Source organism: Myotis daubentonii, chromosome 1 (assembly GCF_963259705.1).
Source record: "Myotis daubentonii chromosome 1, mMyoDau2.1, whole genome shotgun sequence".
Classification (NCBI taxonomy): Eukaryota; Metazoa; Chordata; class Mammalia; order Chiroptera; family Vespertilionidae; genus Myotis; species Myotis daubentonii.
The window spans coordinates 22914905-22936624 of record NC_081840.1 but is presented as its reverse complement, the minus strand read 5'-3'; the positions used below and the strand labels follow the sequence as shown (position 1 = coordinate 22936624).

The 21720-nt window shown below is 39.4% G+C and overlaps 1 protein-coding gene across 1 annotated transcript in view; it reads left to right on the top strand.

Annotated features, from left to right (window-relative positions):
* Positions 1–274: 274 nt before the first annotated feature.
* The window catches only part of DNAL1 (dynein axonemal light chain 1), a 30622-nt gene continuing 9176 nt past the window's right edge, over positions 275–21720 (top strand). The window contains exons 1-5 of the mRNA XM_059691272.1: positions 275–380; positions 7353–7391; positions 9212–9321; positions 10560–10615; positions 16230–16285. Coding sequence (XP_059547255.1) covers positions 378–380; positions 7353–7391; positions 9212–9321; positions 10560–10615; positions 16230–16285 — 264 coding nt within the window. The 5' untranslated portion in view covers positions 275–377. The remainder of the gene's footprint in view (positions 381–7352; positions 7392–9211; positions 9322–10559; positions 10616–16229; positions 16286–21720) is intronic.

Genomic DNA, 21720 nt, shown 5'->3' with positions numbered 1-21720 from the left:
AGAGAAGCTCAGGAAGGGCAATTAGCAGGGGAAGCGAGCTTTACAAATCCTTTTATGGGCAGGGCAATGGTTATAGGGAGGTTTCGCAGTTTTAAACTTGCGGCGGGTACGTCGCTGCAGATGAGCGGCAACTGCTTTCCGTGGGAAAAGCACATCCGACCACCGGGCGCTGCAGCTACTGGGGACTCATGGGCAGCGGGGCAGGAGGACCCGGGCGGCCGCCCCGCCGTCCCACAATGCCCCGCTCCAGCCACCTGAGGGCGGAGAGAAAGGACAGCGGCGGGGGTAGGGATCCACGGCGAACTCCGAGAAGTGCGCACGCGCACTGACCTCGGCGGGCCCTAGCAACCAGAGCAGTGACAGTAGCAACCGCCGGAATGGTGAGTCTCTTCCAGGCCTGGTAGCCAAGCCGAGAAGAGATTGGAAGTGGGAAAGGGTGATTGTAGAGTGGTGAGGGTTGGGAGGGCGGAGGGTGTCCTTGAACAGCGGAAGGGAGCCCGGGAGCGGATGCTGGCTTCCTTGGAGTCAGAGGCCTGGGGCGAAGGAGAAGCTGGGTGGTCTGGGGTGACGGGGCTTGGACGGATTAGAGATTGGGTTAATGGGGAGGGACCCTGGCAAAGAGAAGGGAAGGCAAAGAGCAGGAAATTCTCGAAGGAGAGGGGCTTGGGGTGGGAACGGTGATGGAAGGGAGTGGGCGAATGAGGGTATCTTTTACAAAGAAGTAACTCCCCCCTCCCCCGCTAGCGAGATGGAGTGGGGGAGCTGGCTACGAGAGTGATGCGTGTCACACCATTGCGGCAGTATTTAAACCTGTGATGTGCGCAGGTTGCCCTGAATGACTGTGAGTGCAGTTAATAGGTAGCGTTGTGAAACCCAGCCTGATAGAATGCATTAGCGTACTGTTTCTCAACTGTCAGTGTGCGTATGTATGATTTTAGTGGGCCCAAATACTATATGAGCTTGTTGGAATACAGATTACGCATTTTTAATATGATGGGGGAGGTTCAGGCAGGTGCATTTTGACAATGCACCTCAGGTTATTCTAAAATTGGAGTGGGCCCCACCACACTTTGAGAAATACTGCCTTAGCTTTGAAATCTGTCATCTGTTTATCCAGTGAAAACCGTTATGAAGTAATGGCTTGACCTAGTGATGCTCCTCAGTTTCTACTTAAAATGTGCTCTGTCTTGCTTGCATGCTTGGCAGTTCCCACTAGTAGCGAGAAGAGGGCTGTTGTTGGTTGGTTATAGACCCAGCCACAGCTGTTCAGCAAAGGGTGTGATTGTCTGGCTGGGATGGAGATGTTTATGAAGAATAAGTATAATTCGTTGTCTTCATTATGTGATTCCAATGCTACACAGGTGGGCAGAAACTGAGCCCAAGAAATGGAAATGATGAGGAAGCCATTCATGCCCACCCTCAACCACGAGATTAAACATCACTCTTTTTAAAGGAGTCCCCGTCCCTTCCTTACTTTATTCCACAGGCATTTAGCTAAAACCACTGCCAAGGAAAGGAAAAAGTTCTGGAACCTAGGTTTATATTCAGGCAAAGAAAAAATAAGCTCTAAACCCCGCAAGCATGAACCATAAGAATTATTGCAAATCTCCAAATAAAGAGTCAGAACCAGTAATTAGATGAAGTTAGCTGAGGCTGTAAACTGTTAGTTCTGGTGCCCTCCAGAAATAACAGGCCCACATAATGTGTTATTTACTTATAAAGGACTTTCCTTACATATTTTTTTATTGATTGATTTTGAGAAAGGGAGAGAGAGAGAAAGAAATATCTATTTGTTGTTCCCCCCATTTATGCATTTATTGGCTGATTCCTGAATGTTCTCTGACCTGGGATCCAACTGCAACGTTGGTGTATTGGGACCACACTTTAACCAACTGAGCCATCTGACCAGGGCCTCACATAGTTGTTTTTGTTTTTGTTTTTAATTTAAAAAAATGAGCTTTCAGTGTCTTAAAAAAGGATATTTCACAAGACTGAGATTTCTGGCTTCTTTGAAAAATCAGAAATACTATATTTCACCATAAGACATTTTTTTTTACATTTTTATATTATTGAAAATGTTTGTATTACTGTCATATAATTGGCAGCATATTTTCTTAATGGTACATAAAATAAGGATGTTGCTTTCATTAATGGAGTTTTCATGTTTGAAGAAATGTGATATTAGGGTAATTCTTGTCCCAAGTCCCGCCTGTCAACAGTTTTCTAGAGCCAAGTAGGGGCTCTTTACATGGCCAGCTTTATCCATTAATGATGTTCCATTGGTTCTTTAGGCATTTCAGTTTTTGATTCCTGCCCTCTAGAGAGGAACTAGTGACCTTCCGAGATCAGACATGAGTGGGTGTTTTCAGGATGGTATGGCCTTAGACCAGCGGTTCTCAACCTGTGGGTCGCAACCCCTTTGGGGGTCGAATGACCCTTTCACAGGGGTCACCTAAGACTATCGGAAAACACATATATAATTACGGTGTGTTTTTTTTTTTGATTAATCACTATGCTTTAATTATGTTCAATTTGTTGCCGGGAGCCGGTCCATCCTTGCTGTTTCAAGGGACCTGGCATATATGGCATACTGTTCTTAATATGTTTGCTCCCCTTAGCGCTGTGTGTTTTAACCAAGGTCACCTCTCCGAGAAAGGTTGTTTCCCCAGGTAGGGATTTTTCCCTGAAGTCAGGGAGGGGATAAAACTCCTTAACTAAGTGCCAGGCGGGTAGTTAATCACTTTAACTACAAACAATCACGCTTAAACTACATAATCTTTACTCCCTGGAATGGAGATAAGAAACGTCCTAACCTTTGCAATAGAAATTGACAGGATTAAAATCAACTGGTATAAATACGGATGTAACAAGACAATAAAAACCAGAACTTCGCTGGAGATCCAGACCAGAACTTGGCTGGAGATCCTGGCTAGAGATCCTGGCTAGGCTGCTGATCAACTGAACGCTGTCTCCGTGTCCTTCCTTCTTCGCCGACTCCGTCCACACCTTTGGGGACCCCTGGACCTGCTGGGGTTGGACCCCAGCAATTTGTAACAATGAAATTGGGGGTCACCACAACATGAGGAACTGTATTAAAGGGTCGCAGCATTAGGAAGGTTGAGGACCACTGCCTTAGAATTAATGACCTTATAAACCAATTTATAGATAGTTAGATTGCTTCCAACTTGAACGTGTTCTTATGTGTCTTTTTATGGACCCATGCAAGGATTTCTCTCTGAAATATACTAGTAGTGGGATTGCAGAGCCGTGGGGTCTATGCAGATTTAATTTACCTACACACGGGCAGACTGCTTTCCAGATTGGCTTTACTAGTTTTTGCTTCTCTCTACATTGTCACCAACTTTCTAACTTTTGCCAGTTTGAGGATGTTTTTTTAGCATTCCATTGTTTTATTCTGCATTTCTCCAATTCTTAATGAGTTTGAATACCTTATGATATTCTTATTAGTCATCTGGATTTCCGTTTCTGTGCATATTCTGTTTGTTTTTTGCCAGCTTTTCCATATTTCTTTTGGTTCTGAATTTTAGGAGTTCCTTATATATCTAGATATCAGCCCTTTGTTGGATTTACATCGAAAATATCTTCTCCCAGTTTTTTGTTTACGTTGTCAACAGTGTTCTTCACTTGCTGAACTCCATTTGTTCTAATATTTGTGAGTTTATTCTATATGATTTCTATATAGATGACCATCTGCACAAAGTGAGTTTTGTTTCCTACTTTTAACCATTGCAGTTTGTATTTCTCTTTATTATAACATTTTAAAGATCTCTTGTACCATGTTAAATAGTAGCAGTGATAGTAGACATCCTTGATGTGTTTGGGATCTTAAAGAGAATACTTTTAATGTTACCATTCCAGTCTGGCTCACCTTACCCACCTCATTTAAAACAAACATCCTCCACATACATATACACAGATCCTGATATCCTTTACCAAGCTCAGCATTTTCTCTTTCTTTAGCAATTGTCATCTTCTACTATAGTGTATAATTTCTTTATTTTCAAAATTGTATTACCATTTATCGCCTGCTAATAGTTCTATGAAGGCAGAGATCTTTGTTTTATCTTTTGATATATACTAGGTATGTAGAAGAATGTTTGGTATATGGTAGATGCTCAATGAATATTTGCTGAAATGAATGAATTTCTCCATTAAGTATGGTGCTTATTATAGCTTTTCGGTATGTAGCTTTTCTTTTATTTTTTAAATCCTTTCCTGAGGATATGTTTTTATTGATTTTAGAAAGAAAGAAAGGGGGGTGGGGAGAGATAGAAACATCATGTGTGCGAGAAACATCGATTGGTTGGCTCCCATACACGTGACTGGGGATTGATCCCGAAACCTAAGTATGTGCCCTGACCAGGAATTGAACCCACAACCCTTTTGATGTATGGGATGATGCTGCGATCCGCTGAGCCACTTGGGAGCCCTTTAACTCTTAAATGAGAGCTTTTAATATCAAATGTAGACTTTATGGGCCCTGGCCAGGTTTTTCAGTTGGTTTAAATGTTGTCCCCATATGCCAAGGTTGCGAGTTAGATGCCTGGTCAGGGCACATACAAGAATCAACCAATGATGCATAAATAAGTAGAACAACAAATTGATCTCTCTCTCTCTCTCTCTCTCTCTCTCTCTCTCTCTCTCCTTCATTCCCTCCCTCTCTCTTTTCCTTTCTCTCTAAAACCAAGAAATAAATTTTTAAAATTAAAAAATGTAGAACTTTATCAAGTGCTTTTCTCCACTTGTTGAAATAAATGTGATTTCCCCCCTTTTAATCCAATAATAAATGATTTACATTTATAATTTTTTCTGTTGTTAAACAATCCTTATGCTCCTGGGATAAACTTTTCTTTATCATGTTCATTATACATCATTGGCTTTGGAGACCTATTATCATATCTAGGCTTTTCAAATCTGTGTTGAGAAATGAAGAGGGCTCCTTATCTCGTTATATCATCAAGTTATTCTAGCCTCTTAAATACGTTGGCAGCTTTCCCTCTTTTTCTGGTTCCTGGAACAACTTGTATAACAGGGAATATCTGTTCCTTGAAAGCTTGGTAGAACTCATTTGTAAAATTAGGCTTGGAGCTTTAGGGGAGGAGGATGAGGGTAAATCTCTTCAATTTTCTGTTTAATGATTTAAATAGTTATTGGTCTGATTCTTCTTGTGACAGTTCTGGCACTTTTCTGTTTTTTGTTTGTTTTTAGAAATGTATACTTGGCCTAGCTTTTCAAACTTATTACCATGTATTTGCTTATCATATTTTATTTTAAAATCCCTGTGGTATCTGTATTATTTCCCCTTATTTAGTTTATATTTTTAACTTGTCTCTCTCTCTCTCTTTCTTTTAAATCCTCACTCAAGGATATTTTTACCATTGATTTTTTAGAGAGAGTGGAAGGGAGAGGGAAAGACAGAGAGAAACACTGATGTGAGAGAGACTCATCAATTGATTGCCTCCCACATGCCCCCAACCAGGGCCGGGAGCCTGCAAACGAGGTAGGTGCCCTTGAGTGGAATTGAACCCAGGACCCTTCAGTCCAAAGGCCGATGCTCTATCCATTGAGCCAAACTAGCTAGGGCTAGCTCTCGTTTTTGATAAATCAAGCTTGCCAGAGATTTAAGAACTAATTTTTAGTTTTATTAATCTTTTCCCCCTGCTCTGTTTCTCATTGATTTCTTCCTTTGCATTTCCTATGCCTTTTTTGGGTTTATAATGATGTACTTTTTCAAATATCTTGAATGCTTAGCTTATTTGTTTTCTATCTTTTGTTCTCTCCTCTTTTAAAATAAATGTATTTGAGGCTGTAAGTTTCCTTTTACGTGTTATATGTATTTCTCATATTTTTACTTGTCTTTTATTTTATTATTTTACTTTAATTTTTTAACCCAAGAGTGATTTATTAGTATGCCCTTATTTTCTAGACATAATGCTATATACTTTTAAAACTTTCCCTTTGTTTTTGTTTTAAGATTCTCCCTCTCTCTCTCTCTCTCTCTCTCTCTCTTACTGTGGTTCTCAACCTTCCTAATGCCACGACCCTTTAATACAGTTCCTCATGTTGTGGTGACCCCCAACCATAAAATTATTTTTGTTGCTACTTCATAACTGTAATTTTGCTACTGTTATGAATCGTAATATAAATATCTGATATGCTATATGTGTTTTCCGATGGTCGCGACCCACAGGTTGAGAACCGCCACTTTAATATGTTGTTATTAATTTCAGAGAGGAAGGGAGAGGGTGAGGATCACTGATTGGCTGCCTCCTGCCTGCCCCACCCTGGGGATTGAGCCTACGACCCGGGCATGTGCCCTGACTGACAATCGAACCATGGCCTCCTGGTTCATGGGTCAACACTCAGCCACTGAGCCACGCTGGCAGGGCTCTCTTTCTTTTTTTAAAATAACTCTAGCAGTAATTCAATGGATGTCTTCCTTTCTCATCTTTAAAGTTTTAAATATCATAATAAATGGAATCTAAGGTATTATTGATTATTAAGTGCGACATTATTTTATGTTCTGCTAAGAAAGAAAAATAAATTGGAATTGAACTATAACATAATTTCTTATCACTTAGAATTTTTATTTTGTACTTATTGGCAGAGTTCTTTTAAATGTATTTGGGCATATAGACTTTTATTATATGTCATCCTTTGCAAGCATAAAAAGGAATCTATGTACATGAGATAAAATGGTTCTTGTTTTTCTAAAACTTCACCACTGGCACCTGGCCACGACAATTGTAAATTGTTCCTGGTTAGAAGATGCATCCGAATTTCAAAGATGTTAACATGTGAAAGAAGATGTAGATCTTAGAATCAATGAAATGACATATTTTAATATCAAGCTTTGAAAGCTATATATTTTTTGAAAACCAAGTGGGAGTTATGTAAATGGACATTACATCTTGATTCCCTTAGTTTCTCAGAGAGGTATTTAAATCTTTCTGATTTGAGAAAATTGAAAAACTCTTTGCATATAAAGTCTCAAAGAAACAAGTTAATTTTTTAAATGGTAGATACAAAGACTAGTAATTATTGCATGAAAAATTAACAGATTAGCCCCAGCCGGTTTGGCTCAGTGGATGGAGCATTGCCCTGCGGACTGAAGGGTCCCAGGTTTGACTCAGGTCAGGGGCATGTACCTTGGTTGCGGGTACATCCCCAGTGGGAGGTGTGCGGGAGGCGGCTGATCGATGTTTCTCTCTATCGATGTTTCTAACTATCCCTCTCCCTTCCTCTCTGTAAAAACTCAATAAAATATATATTTTTTAAAATTAACAGATTACACCAATAAAGACAGCCTTGTTTTTCCTTCTCTTTTTAAGGCAAAAGCAACAACAATCAAAGAAGCCCTAGCCAGATGGGTGAGTATATGAGTTTTTAACTTCTTTTAGAAACCATGCAAGGAGAATTTTTAGATAGTTATTTAAATCTGACCATTCAGTAAAAGGGACCTTTGTGGTATTGGAACTACTTAGTTATGTTGACTGTGGCGGTGGATACATGAACCCACATAGGTGATAAAAATGTGTAGAACTTAATGCACCCATACAAACACAGTCACACCATATATATAAATGAGTACATGTGAAATTGGGAAAATCTGATTTAAATCAGTGGATTGTATCAATATAAATATTCTGGTTGTGATATACTTAGAAAATATTATTAGGCAGCATATATTGGTAATTAAATTTTAATTTTGTATACATAGTACCAAAATTAAACTCTAAGGTATAACTTAGTAGTAAATTACTGCAGAGTAAATAGTTGTGACCTCAGCTGTGCTGTAAAGAGAATATCTTCCAAAATTCTTGATATTTTGGGGTTCTAGTTCAGACTGAATTATGTATAAAAACAGAAAGATGAAATGACAAAGAAAACAGTTGATCTTATATAGGTCTGAACCTGATATTTAAGGAAACGTTATTTAGAGACAATGAATTCTTCCCAGGAAGATGTTTTTGTTGTTGTGTTTGCTTTTATTAATTGATAGGCTCTTAAAGGATCTATAATAATCAAAGCATAATATGCTAATTAGACTGGATAGCCAAACGACCTTCCCGACGTCCTTCTGGACGTCCTTCCAGACAACCTTCTGGACGAAGTCAGGGCTTCGAGGGCCACGGCAAGCCACCGCAGCTGTGAGGGCCAAGCCTCTTGCACGAATTTCATGCATTGGGCCTCTAGTTTTAAATATTACAGAAATTAGTTATTTTCTTTCCTCTTTTTTCCCCTTTGGTTCAGATCTAACAATAAATTACTTTAGTTTTCCATGTAGAACCTTGATTATCAGAGTCAACAGTAAAGGTCAATAAGTGAACTCTAAAGAATGCACAGAATTGACCTGGCTGGTTTGGCTCTATACAGGCAGCAGTTCTCAACCTGTGGGTCACGACCCCTTTGGGGGTCGAACAACCCTTTCACAAGGGTCGCCTAAGACCATCCTGCATATCAGATATTTACATTACGATTCATAACAGTAGCAACATTACAGTTACGAAGTCGCAATGAAAATAATTTTATGGTTGGGTCACAACATGAGGAACTGTATTTAAAGGGCCAGAAAGTTGAGAACCACTGGTATAGAGTGTTGGCCCATGACTGAAGGGTCCCAGGTTTGATTCCAGTCAAGGGCACGTACTTACCTCGGTTGTAGGGTTGGCCCTGGTCGGCCCGTGCGGGAGGCAACCAGTCTATGTGTTTCTCTCACATTGATGTTTCTCTCTCTCTGTCTCTCCCTCTACTCTCTCTAAAAATCAATGGAAAAAATATCCTCAAATGAGAATTAACAACAACAACAACAAATTAAGAATGCACAGAATTGCCCTGGCCAGTTTGGCTCAGTGGATAGAGCATTGGCCTGTGGATTGAAGGGTCCTGGGTTAGAATCAGGTTAGAGGCACATGCCCGGGTTGTAGGCTCAATCTCCAGTGGGATGTGTGTGGGAGGCAGCCAATCAATGATTCTCTCTCATCATTGATGTTTCTGTCTCACTCTTCCTCTCTCCTCCTCTCTGAATTCAATAAAAATATAGTTTGAAGAAAAGAAAAGACTGCACAGAACTACTAATTTCTAATAATTGTTTTGAAATAAAGATAGAAAAGCCTTGGGAAATTCTAGCCTCCTTTAACTCCACATTACAATCTGGGATCATTTTTTTCCAAATTAATTTTTATCACAGGAAGAGAAAACCAGTCAGAAGCCATCTGAGGCCAAAGAGGTAAAGCTTTATGCCCAGATCCCTCCTATAGAGAAGATGGATGCGTCCTTGTCCATGCTTGCTAATTGCGAGTAAGTTCTTGTCTTTATTCATCCTCTGGTTGTCTGGACAATTAAAGAATTATTCCCCACCATATTCCCAAGTTTAAGGAACTCAGTTTTCCATTAGTACTTCTCGGGAAAGGGGGATGACTAGAAAATATGCAGATTTGATCAGTAATTTACACTGTACAGTAATTGACTTTACTGTATCAAGTAAAAAAATGAATAATTCCTCTTCAAGTCAAATCAGAAAGGATATGCTCACATGTCCTAGAGTCAAACTTTTTGGGTTTTAAATTTGGATGTGCCACTTTCTGGCTATGGAATATTAGGCAAATTGTCTCATATCTTTGTACCTCAGTTTCTCAAAATATGGATACTAATATTTCACAAGATTGTTGTAATGGTTAAAATAGTTAATGCATGTAAAATACTTAGAAGAATAAAAGGCATGCATTAAATGTTCAATAAAATTAGTTTTTATTATATTTTTGCATGAAATTTACTAAGATATTAAAAACATTTTGTCAATCAAGGAAGACTAAGAATTGTATATATTCTCCCTTTAAAAATTTGTCTTTATATAATTAAAGTATGTATAGAAAAAATCTAAATAAATATATATGAACTATTAAAAATTCCTTGAACTAAGTGATCTGGGGGAAAGTGTGGGGTGATTAGGATTACATATGACTTCTTACAATATACATTTCTGAAAGATTTAACACATGAGAAAATAAAATGTATTGTTCTGTTAGATGGTTTTAAAACTTAACTACATATCATGGACATATCAAATTGGTGTCAATAGTCCAGTGTCATTTGTTTCCATAACAGTATAGTAATCCTCAGTTGATGGATGTTTATAGATTTCCCCCCATTTTTTTGCTATCATAATATAATCAATAACCTAATTCATAGAACTTTTGGTATTTGCATTAGCATTTCAATGCGATGTATCCCTAGAAATGAATTACTGTGTCAAAGAATACATGCATTAAAATATTTAATAGATAACACCAAATTGCACTCAAAGAGGCCTTTTTAAATTTCCTACAATGAATCTATGTTAACTTTTGTAATCAGAAAAAAGTATGAAGATTTTAAAGTGAAGGAATATATGCCATTTCTGAAGGGGATAAAAGAATTCACTGACAAAAGGAAGTATGACTTAAATATCATCTTTTATGGGCACTAGAGAAATAATCTCTGATATACTATTTACAATTTTTTCATATTAATTCAAGTTTTCCTTTGTTCTTTTTAAGGAAGCTTTCACTGTCGACAAACTGCATTGAAAAAATTGCCAACCTGAACGGCTTAAGTAAGTGATCCACAGTAGCAGATGGTTCTTGGATTTTCTAGTTATTGGGATAAACATTCCAGAGACACTACGTAATCCCAGAAGCCGGCACCTGTTTTAACCACAGTAATTGTCAGATGACAGAGAGAATATATAAATCATTTGTCTTAAGTTTGATTATCCAAAGAAAATTACAGATATATGAGACCTGAACATTTTAAATATATTTTAAAGCTAAGGGTTTGAATTGAGATATCTTAAATTTAAAAATCAGATTTTTTGTGTTCAGATTTGTCTTGTGTTTCATACTGGTTATATTTAACTTTTAATTTCTCATCATCCCTGTTTTTCCTGTGCTTCTTAAATTTGTTAATGACATTATCACCTACCAAGCTGCCAAGGCCTCTGACTCTTGTGCTAGTTTCCCATGGCTGCTGGAACTTGATGGCTTAAAATAACGGACATTTATTCCCTCCCAGTTCTGGAAGCCAGAGTCTGAAATCAGTTTCACTGGCCAAAGTCGAGGTTTTGTCAGCCCCACTCCCTACGGAGGCTTCAGCGGAGAACCTGGTCCTTGCCTCTGCTCGATTCTGAGGGCTGCACATTCCTTGAACTACATCACTCCAGTCTCTGCCTCAGCGGTCATATTGCATTCTGTCTTTTTTTGTCTGTGTCTAGTTTTTCTCTTTTGAGTTTACTTGTGATTGCATTTAGGGAACACCTGGATAATTGAAGATACTTACCTTAAGATTCCTAGCTTATTCACTAGTGAAGAAACAACATTAAAACAAGATATTAATATTTTGCCTATCAAGTTGGCAATGACTTGTTTATTTATTTATTTATTTTAATATATATATTTTATTGATTTCAGAGAGGAAGGGAGAGGGAGAGAGAGATAGAAACATCAATGATGAGAGGGAATCATTGATTGGCTGCCTCCTGTACGCCTCCTACTGAGGATCAAGCCCACAACCCAGGCATGTGCCCTTGACTGGAATCAAACCCGGGACCTTCAGTCTGCAGGCCGACAATCTATCCGCTGAGCCAAACTGACCAAGGTGTCAATGACTTTTAGAAAGTATAATACTTACCCGGCCAGCATGGTTCAGTAGTTGAGCATAGTCGACCTATGAACCAGGAGGTCATGGTTTGATTCCCAGTCAGGGCACATGCCTGGGTTGCGGGCTTGATCCCCAGTGTAGGGTGTGCAGGAGGCAGCCAATCAATGATTCTCTCTCATCATTGATGTTTCTATCTCTTCCTCTCCCTACCTCTCTGAAATCAATAAAAAAATATTTTAAAAAATGATTAATAAAATATTATTCTTGTCCCCAAGGAGTTCTTTATCTAAAGAGACAGAACATATTCCTAACTATGAAAATGACTAATATTTCTTGAGCATTTATATGTACCAGGCACTATTCTAAGTCCTTTATATACACTAACTCATTTTATTATTCACAATAGTGCCCTTGCTGGTTTTGCTCAGTGGATAGAGCATTGGCCTGAGGACTAAAGGACCCCAGGTTCAATTCTGATCAAGGGCATGTACCTTGGTTGCAGGCTCTTCCCCAGCCCGGGCCCTGGTTGGGCTCGTGCAGGAAGCAACCAATTAATGTGTTTCTCTCACATCGATGTTTCTCTCTGTCTTTCCTTCTCTTCCACTTTCTCTAAAAATCAATGGAAAAATATCCTCTGGTGAGGATTAATACAATAGTTATGAAGTAGGTAATTATTATTATAATCCAAGACCGTCTTTTATAAATGTTTACAAAGAAAGAGTAATTAAATTAAAACCAAAGTTTATATAACATATATACCTGATACACACACAGACACAAACACACCATTTATTGTGTACTTACCATGGATTAGGCATTAGGCTGAATGTTTTATTATATATATAAAATATATAATATATATTATATATTCTATAATTTCAGAGAGGAAGGGAGAGGGAGAGAGAGATAGAAACATCATTGATGACAGGAAATCATTGATTAGCTGTCTCCTGCATGCCCACACTGGGATCCAGCCCACAACTCGGGTATGTGCCCTGACTGAGATTCGAACCCGGACCTCCTGGTTCATAGGTTGATGCTCAGCCAGTCAGCCACACCAGTTGGGCTAGGCTGAATGTTTTAGACAATTATCTCAGTTCTTTTTTTAAAAAAAATATTTTTTTTTTATTGATTTCACAGAGGAAGGGAGAGGGAGAGAGAGACAGAAACATCAGTGATGAGAGCGAATCACTGATTGGCTGCCTCCTGTACGCCCCCCACCAGGGATCTAGCCCACAACCTGGGCATGTGCCCTTGACCGGAATCGAACCTGGGACCCTTCAGTCCACAGGCAAATGCTCTATCCACTGAGCCAAACAAGCTAGGGCTATCTCAGTTCTTATATGCTTATAAAATAGATACTGTATTTCTTTATTTTACATAATAAAACTGAGATTCAAAGAGGTTTGGTTGCTTTCCTAGAAAGTTGGGATTTGAACTCAGTTAATTAGTTTTGTATTCTTAACTATCAATTTATGGATATTATAGAACAGTGCCATCCAATAGAACTGTCTGCACATTCCCAAAACAGTTGCCACTACCCTTACACAGCTAGTGTGACTGAGAAACTGAATTTTAATTGTATTTATTTTTAATTAAGTTAAATAGCCATGTGACTAGTAGTTACCATATTGGACAGTGTAGTTATTGAAGTTTAAGTTGTGAAAACTAAATGTATAATTTATGCATAAGTAATCAAGTAGTTTTTTTTAGAACAAATGAGATTTCCTGTGTTTTACTAGAAATCTTTTTTTAATTTTGAAAATAATACATGTACATGGTTTTATGTAAATAGTTCAAAAGAAGTCTTCTTCTGACCATATACTCTCAGTTCCTCCCCCACAGCAACCACTGTTTCTTCTTCCTTTTTTCTATTTCACAAATAATCTATAGATACACAGATAGAAACATCCTTATAAAAAATACAAATAGGCATCTTTTAAACCAAATCACAATCTAATTATTTAAAAGACTGAAAGTAAAAGATTTAAAAAATACTAATTAATTTGATTTCTAATCCTTTGTGGAGTGAGGTGTACTATTCTTAAATATGTTTTCTTTCTCCTTTTTTTTAATTAAATCTTTATTGTTCAGATTATTACATTTGTTCCTCTTTTTCCCCCCCATAACTCCCCTCCTCCCAGTTCCCGCCCCACCCTCCACCCTCACTCCCCACCCACTGTCCTCATCCATAGGTGCACGATTTTTGTCCAGTCTCTTCCCGCATCTCCCACACCCCTTTCCCCCCCAAGAATAGTCAGTCCATTCCCTTTCTATGTCCCTGATTCTATTATGATCACCAGATTATTTATTCACTTGATTCTTAGATTCACTTGTTGATAGATGCATGTTTATTGTTCATAATTTGTATCTTTACCTTTTTCTTCCTCTTCTTAAAGGATACCTTTCAGCATTTCATATAATACTGGTTTGGTGGTGATGAACTCCTTTAGCTTTTCCTTATCTGTGAAGCTCTTTATCTGACCTTCAGTTCTGAATGATAGCTTTGCTGGATAAAGTAATCTTGGTTGTAGGTTCTTGGTATTCATCACTTGGAATATTTCTTGCCATTCCCTTCTGGCCTGCAAAGTTTCTGTTGAGAAATCAGCTGACAGTCGTATGGGTATTCCCTTGTAGGTAACTGAGTTTCTTTCTCTTGCTGTTCTTAAGATTCTCTCTTTATCTTTTGCTCTTGGCATTTTAATTATGATGTGTTCTTGGTGTGGTCCTCTTTGGGTTCCTTTTGTTTGGGGTTCTCTGCGCTTCCTGGATTTGTAAGTCTATTTCTTTCACCAGGTGGGGGAAGTTTTCTGTCATGATTTCTTCAAATAGGTTTTCAATATCTTGCTCTCTCTCATCTTCTGGCACCCCTATAATTCTGATGTTGGTACGCTTGAAGCTGTCCCAGAGGCTCCTTACACTATCTTCGTATTTTCGGATTCTTTTTTCATTTTGCTTTTCTGGTTGGGTGTTTTTTGCTTCTTCGCATTTCAAATCTTTGCCTTGATTCTTGTGCTCCTCTGGTCTGCTGTTGGGAGGCTGTATAGTATTCGTTATTTCAGTCCGTGTATGCTTAATTTCTAGTTGGTTCTTTATCATAACATCGAGGGTCTCATTAGATTTCTTGAGGATCTCACTTCATTTATCGGCGGCTTCTAGACAGTTCTTAAGAGACGTTAAAAGTGTGGTTCTGAACTCAATATCCTCCATTGACAGTTTTGTCCTGTTTCTTTGTCTCCGCATTTTTTTATGCTTTCTTGGTGCACCCCCTAGTTGTCTTTGTGCGCAGTCTTGTTGTAGTTAAGCCTTGATTGTTGTCGGCAATACTGGGGGTGATTTGACCTCCAGGCCAACTGGCTATGAGAGTCCGGTGTGTCTGCAGTGGGAGAGCTTCTGTGCTGGATCTCTAGGGTAGTGCTAATCTAGCGTTTGCCTGAGGCTATCCGGCAAATGGCTTTGCGCAGGGCTTGGGTGGGGCGGGTCCCCGGGGATCTACAGGGCGGGCCAGAGCGAGCAGTTATGGCTGCTCTCAGTTCCATCCCTAGGGGCTCTGCCTCACAGAGTCCCAGCAACCGCTGTAAACCTCGGAGAGAAAGCTGCCTTTCGAGTTCCGACCGAAGCCAGGCAGTCCCACTTCTCCCGTTTGAGTCTGGGTCCCTAGAGACTTGCCCGGATCTGGAGCTCAGAGTCTGAAACTCCCTCCCGATTGAAAACAACAACCGAGCCCTCCACCTCCAGTCCGCTCTGCGCGCACTCCGCACCTTAGTATTTCACTTCAGCACTGCGCCTCCTCTGAATCTGGGTATGATATTCTCTTTCCTCCTAGTTGTAGAATTTCCACTCACCCAGCCTTCCTGTGGTTCTGGATGATGTCCGTTCCGTCTTTTAGTTGTTTTTTGAAGTGGTTTTTCAAGGCAGCAATCTCTGGTGTTAACCTATGCCGCCATCTTGGTTTCTCCGCATCAATATGTTTTCTATTATGAGTCCTCATACCATAAAAGATTTGAAGTATATACATGCTCTCAAATCTAAAGTTCAAATCTTCTTTGCTCTTATTTTATCCCTCTAATATTTTTATTAGCCATCAATTTAAGAGCATGCATTCTAAATAGCTAACAATTAAAAAAAATTAATACTGGCGTGATGTGAAATCTCAATTGTAGTGTTTACCTTATTGTCTTTTAAATATATTTTTATTGATTTCAGAGAGGAAGGAAGAGGGAGAGATAGAAACATCAGTGATGAGAAAGAATCATTGATTGGCCGCCTCCTGCGGCCACCTCCTGCACGCCCCCAACTGGGGATCGAGCCCCAAACCCAGGCATGTGGCTTGACCGGAATCGAACCTGGGACCCTTCAGTCCACAGGCCAATGCTCTATCAACTGAGCCGTACCGGCTAGGGCATGTTTATTTTCTACTTGATTACCACTTTTAATTAATACAGCCTTTCTTACTCTTATACAAATATATTTATTATATAAAATTTATTAAAGCTATAGTATACTAGATTTACAATTGTGTAATATGATTCTCATAAACAAAAAATTGCTTTTTTTCCCCCCCGCTACAGAAAACTTGAGGATATTGTCTTTAGGAAGAAACAACATAAAGAACTTAAATGGACTGGTAGGTTGCTATTTATTGCTTTACAAAAGCATATACTTCTTTCTTAATATGAAAATAATACTTGTCCATTGCAGAAATTTTATAAAGTAGAAAAGTAACTTTAAAAAGTCCCAAAGCCCTGGCCAGTTTGGCTCAGTGGATAGAGTATCAGCCCTCGGACTGAAAGGTCACGGGTTCAATTCCCTGTCAGGGGCACATACCTCATGCGGGAGGTAACCAATTGATGTATCTCTCTCACATTGATCTTTCTCTTTCTCTTTCTCTCCCCCTCCCTTCCACTCTCTCTAAAAAATCAATGGAGCCCAGCTAGTGTGGCTCAGTGGTTGAGCATTGACCCATGAACCGGGAGATCAGGGTTCGATTCCCAATCAGCGCACACGACCACTCTAATCTGTAAAACATGGAATGTTAAATTGAATGAAGGGGTCTATTGAAAACTACTGGTTGCATAACCCATGGACACAGACAATAGGGTGGTAAAGACCTGGGGGGGCGGGCAAGGCGGGCTGGAAGGGCCAATGGGGAGAAAAGAGGACATATGTAATACTTTCAAAAATAAAGATTTCAAATTTTAAAAAAAAGATTAAAAAATAAAATAAACCTGGAAAACTGACTATTAAGGTACATTATAAGCCCATTTGTATATTTGCTCTGGCCTCTGCCTTCCTTTCGGATCTCATTTCATATTACTCTTCTTTCTAGCTGTAATCTCCAGCTACTGGCCTTCTTTCTCTTCCTGGAACATACCAAGTCCATTCCCACCTGAATTTTGTACTTGCTGTTCCCTCTGCCTAAAAAACTCTTAGTTCCTATAGATTTCCACATTACTTGCTCCTTCTTAACTTTCACACTTCAGCTCAGATGTCACCTCCTCAAAAGTGACCCAGCTACCCTATATCTAATGTGGCAATAACTCTTGATACACACACACACACACACACACACACGCACACATAAACACACATACACACACTCACACATACATACACACATACACACATACATACACACATATAAATTACAGTCTGGAAAAAATTTTAAATTGATTTCAGAGAAGAAGGGAGAGGGGGAGAGAGATAGAAACATCAATGATAAGAGAGAATCATTGATCGGCTGCCTCCTGCACGTCCCCCACTGGAGATCGAGCCCACAACCTGGGCATGTGCCCTTGATCAGAATCAAACCCAGAACCCTTCAGTCCGCAGGCTGACGCTCTATCCACTGAGCAAAACCAGCTATGGCTGCTGTCTGAAATTTTTATTGGTTCTTCTCCATCTTGTTCATCCCTCCCCCACGGCCACCCCCGCCCTCTCTTTCTGTCGCTCGCACAGATCCTAATGCGCACGTCAGTTTTGCTCATTAGTATCTACCTCAGTGCTTAATACATGTAGCAGGCATTCCGTAAGTATTTCATGAGTGACTCAATATGTTTGATTACTAATTATAAAATCTATTAGGTTAAATTTTTAATTCTAAAAGTAATATACGTTCATTGTAAAAAACAAATCAAGCAATTTATAAGTATAGGAAATACACTATGAAAATCTTTTTTCTCCATACCTACTTCCCCAATTCCATGAGGTAACAAATGATATTGTTTTGTATACTTTAATATTTTTTCTGTGCAAATACAAATGGATATCTGTGTAAATGTGTATGCCTATGTGTTATATATTTTGTACTATTGATATACAGGGTTAATATATTTTTCTTCTGCTTTCTCACTCAATAGAGGGGTGGGCAAAAGTAGGTTATAATAATAAATAATACAATAATTAGTAATAATACACAAATAAGCTCTGTTTTGTGTACTCACAACTGTAAACCTACTTTTATATTAGTAATATTTTTCCATGTCAAAAGGTGACTATTGTAAATAAAGCTGCTATTAACATGAGTATTTAAATATCTTTTTGAAACCCTTTTTAAAATTCTTTAGGGTAAATGCCCACAAGAATTGCTGGATCATATGTTTTTAATTTTTGGAGGACCTGCCAAACTGGTCCATAGCACCTGCAGCATTTTACATGCCCACCAACAGTGTGCAAGGATTCCAATTTCTCCATATCCTTGCCAACATTTCTTACTTTCTGTTTGTTTGATAGTAGCCATCCTAATGAGTGTGTGGTGGTCTTCCATTGTGCCAACCTCCTCATTTTACAGAGCAAGTCACTAAGAAATTATTTGTTTACTGGCAGAAGTGAACCAATTTGCTGAATGCTTGTTCACTCAATGCCCAGTTCTCCAAAGGGCCAGTTTATTGAATGACAGTTTTTACTGAATTGGTTCAAACAAACTTAGCCAGGTTTCACTGATTATATTCACCAGATTGCTTCACCAAAATCTCATCTTTATGCCGAAACCGGTTTGGCTCAGTGGATAGAGCGTCAGCCTGCGGACTGAGAGGTCCCGGGTTCGATTCCGGTCAAGGGCATGTACCTGGGTTGCGGGCACATCCCCGGTGGGGGATGTGCAGGAGGCAGCTGATCGATGTTTCTCTCTCATCGATGTTTCTAACTCTATCTCTCTCCCTTCCTCTCTGTGAAAAATCAATAAAATATATTTAAAAAATAAAAATAAAAAAAAATAAAGAAGTGTTGCTTTAAAAACAAAATCTCATCTTTATTACTTACTTTTAATATATATGGAAAATTGTGTTTCTTGGAATGGTTTCACACCTTTTGAAATTTTCTTTAAGGTTTTGTTTAGTGCTGCTAATGTTATTGCAGCTGTTTCATCCAGTTTTTGGATTTGTCAGTCCATCTTTGTAGAATGTCAGTTTCACATTTTAGGCACTGATCACTTCTCAACTTATCAAAATAGTAATCTAATTGAGCTGGCTAGCAAGTACTTATATTTAGGGAAATATAAAAGACAATAGAATAGATTGAAGATGTACTGAAAGACAGAACCACATCCTGGGCATTCAACATCTGTACAACATTTATAAGTCAATATGCCTTAAGAAATTCTCGTTCTACAAAGTAATATTCCCAAGTAAAGTCCCAAAATGTACTGAAATTTGGTAATGGCAACAGAACTGCATCGAAATGGCTGAAAACTAAGTAGAAGCTAAATTAGTACTTGGAGAATTGGAAAAAAAAGGCATCACGGGGAGAACCAAGATGGCGGCATAGGTTAACGCCGGAGTTTGCTGCTTTGAACAACTACTTCAAAAGTGAAACTAAAACACGGAACGGACATCACCCAGAACCACAGGAACGCTGGCTGAGTGGAAGTCCTACAACTAGGAGGAAAGAGAAACGCATACGGACACTCAGAGGAGGCGTAGTGCTGAAGTCAAATTCTGAGGTGCGGAGTGCGAGGAGCGGGCTGGCGGCAGAGGGCACGGTTGGCGTTTTCAATCGGGAGGGAGTCGCAGACTCTGAGCTCCAGATCCAGGCGAGTCTTTAGGGACCCAGACTCAAACGGGAGAAGCGGGACTGTCTGGCTTCAGTCAGAGCGAGTGCAGCTTTCTCTGCGAGCTTTGCAGCGGGTGCTGGGACTCAGAGAGGCAGAGCCCCTGGGGACAGGACTGAGAGCCGCCATAACTGCTCTCTCCGGCCCACCCTGTTGATCCTGTGCGACCCGCCCTGCCCACGCCCTGCACAGAGGCATTTGCCGGATAGCCTCAGGCAAAGGCTAGATTAGCACCTCCCTAGAGGACAGAAGTTCTCTCACTGCTGACACAGCTGATTCTCATAGCCACTTGGCCTGGAGGTCAAACCCTCCTTGGAATTAGCTACAACAATCAAGATTTATCTATAAGACTGCGAACAAAGACCACTAGGGGGTGCACCAAGGAAGCATAACAAAATGCGGAGACAAAGAAACAGGACAAAATTGTCAATGGAAGAAATAGAGTTCAGAACCACACTTTTAAGGTCTCTCAAGAACTGTTTAGAAGCTGCCGATAAACTTAATGAGATCTACACGAAAACTAATAAGACCCTCGATCTTATATTGGGGAACCAACTAGAAATTAAGCACACACGGACTGAAATAACGAATATTATACAGACGCCCGACAGCAGACCAGAGGAGCGCAAGAATCAAGTCAATGATTTGAAATGCGAGGAAGCAAAAAACATCCAACCGGAAAAGCAAAATGAAAAAAGAATCCAAAAATGCGAGGATAGTGTAAGGAGCCTCTGGGACAGCTTCAAGCGTACCAACATCAGAATTATAGGGGTGCCAGAAGATGAGAGAGAGCAAGATATTGAAAACCTATTTGAAGAAATCATGACAGAAAACTTCCCCCACCTGGTGAAAGAAATGGACTTACAGGTCCAAGAAGCGCGGAGAACCCCAAACAAAAGGAATCCAAAGAGGACCACACCAAGACACATCATAATTAAAATGCCAAGAGCAAAAGATAAAGAGAGAATCTTAAGAACAGCAAGAGAAAGAAACTCAGTTACCTACAAGGGAATACCCATACGACTGTCAGCTGATTTCTCAACAGAAACTTTGCAGGCCAGAAGGGAGTGGCAAGAAATATTCAAAGTGATGAATACCAAGAACCTACAACCAAGATTACTTTATCCAGCAAAGCTATCATTCAGAATTGAAGGTCAGATAAAGAGCTTCACAGATAAGGAAAAGCTAAAGGAGTTCATCACCACCAAACCAGGATTATATGAAATGCTGAAAGGTATCCTTTAAGAAGAGGAAGAGGAAGAAAAAGGTAAAGATACAAATTATGAACAACAAATATGCATCTATCAACAAGTGAATCTAAGAATCAAGTGAATAAATAATCTGATGAAAAGAATGAACTGTTGATTATAATAGAATCAGGGACATAGAAAGGGAATGGACTGACTATTCTTGGGGGGGAAAGGGGTGTGGGAAATGTGGGAAGAGACTGGTCAAAAATCGTGCACCAATGGATGAGGACAGTGGGTGGGGAGTGAGGGCGGAGGGTGGGGCGGGAACTGGGAGGAGGGGAGTTATGGGGGGGAAAAAAAGGGGAACAAATGTAATAATCTGAACAATAAAGAATTAAAAAAAATAAATAAATTAGTACTTGGAGAATTGAACAAATTGGCTATATTAAAATTGACCAAAAGTCCTCATCTGCACATATAAAAACAACACTAAATAAGTGGCAGAACCCAGAACTGAGCCTAAATCTTCTAGTCAGCATTTAATCAGCATTTTTTCTGCTATCTCACACTTTTTAAGTTGGAGACATGAAATGGATGCAGATGCACTGCAATGAAAATGCAAGCAATAAAGTTTAAATTATAAGAAAATCGATTTCCCCTTCTGAAAGACATATATGATATACTAACTAGATCACTTTGGTGGAGAAGGTATCAGAGTACTAGCTGAGGGTTTTGGTTAAGTTACAAAGTTCTGATTTAAGAGCGCCAGGATGGAAAGAACCACTACAATCTGTCTTATGTCTGAAAGAGGGACGTTTGTCCCAC